Consider the following 726-nt stretch of genomic DNA (forward strand, 5'->3'; position numbering starts at 1 on the left):
AGCGTGAAGGAAAGTTGTGGTTTCACTGTTGTTTATTGGTCAGTTTCACCAGGTTTCAGTAGTTTTCAGTCGTTCGAATGAACTTCCTTGCAAATCAAACACACTGAATCACTTGAACCCCTCACTGGACTTTGTGTCACCTTCAGTCTGCAGCTCCCCCTTTGCTGTCATTCCGATGCTGGAGGATTTGGGCTGTATCTACATGTCCTTAACCAGAGGAGGTGGAACGAATCCCGGGAAGACTGCTACACTTACGGCGCCGATTTGTTCGTTGCTTCGACCCCCGAGCAGTTTTCTCTCTCAAGAATCACTTTTACGCTAATAATCTTCGCAGTAGGTTTTGAATGCTGGTGGTTGGCGCTTTGCAAATGTGTGATATTGTGCATAATAGGCGTTGACAGGTGATCAATAAGAATCTAAGCAAATATATTGATCATTAAACATATACTCAATAACTGGGTATACCATCTCCGTTAACAAATTCTTGACCCTAAAGACTACAAGTGGGTGGGAGTCATCGCTCGAGCCTGGGTGGACGGTCGTGCGGCGGTCGACGTGTGAACAGCGGAGAGCCAACGGACCCATTGATGCAACCATGTGCGGCATCATGCAACCTGGAAACACGATGGATGATACATATTGTTCCAGTGCTGTAGAGTATGTCTGCCAGGCCAACCGAACCACCACATAGGAGGATCCAACGAAGATGATGGAAAGGGAAATGGT

General features: G+C 46.8%; 1 protein-coding gene across 1 annotated transcript in view; it reads left to right on the forward strand.

Annotated features, from left to right (window-relative positions):
* The window catches only part of LOC119594871, a 2,539-nt gene extending 1,848 nt beyond the window's left edge, over positions 1–691 (forward strand). The window contains exons 3-4 of the mRNA XM_037943950.1: positions 147–256; positions 497–691. Coding sequence (XP_037799878.1) covers positions 147–256; positions 497–691 — 305 coding nt within the window. The remainder of the gene's footprint in view (positions 1–146; positions 257–496) is intronic.
* The last annotated feature ends 35 nt before the right edge of the window (positions 692–726 follow it).

Source organism: Penaeus monodon, chromosome 34 (genome assembly GCF_015228065.2).
Source record: "Penaeus monodon isolate SGIC_2016 chromosome 34, NSTDA_Pmon_1, whole genome shotgun sequence".
Lineage (NCBI taxonomy): Eukaryota > Metazoa > Arthropoda > Malacostraca > Decapoda > Penaeidae > Penaeus > Penaeus monodon.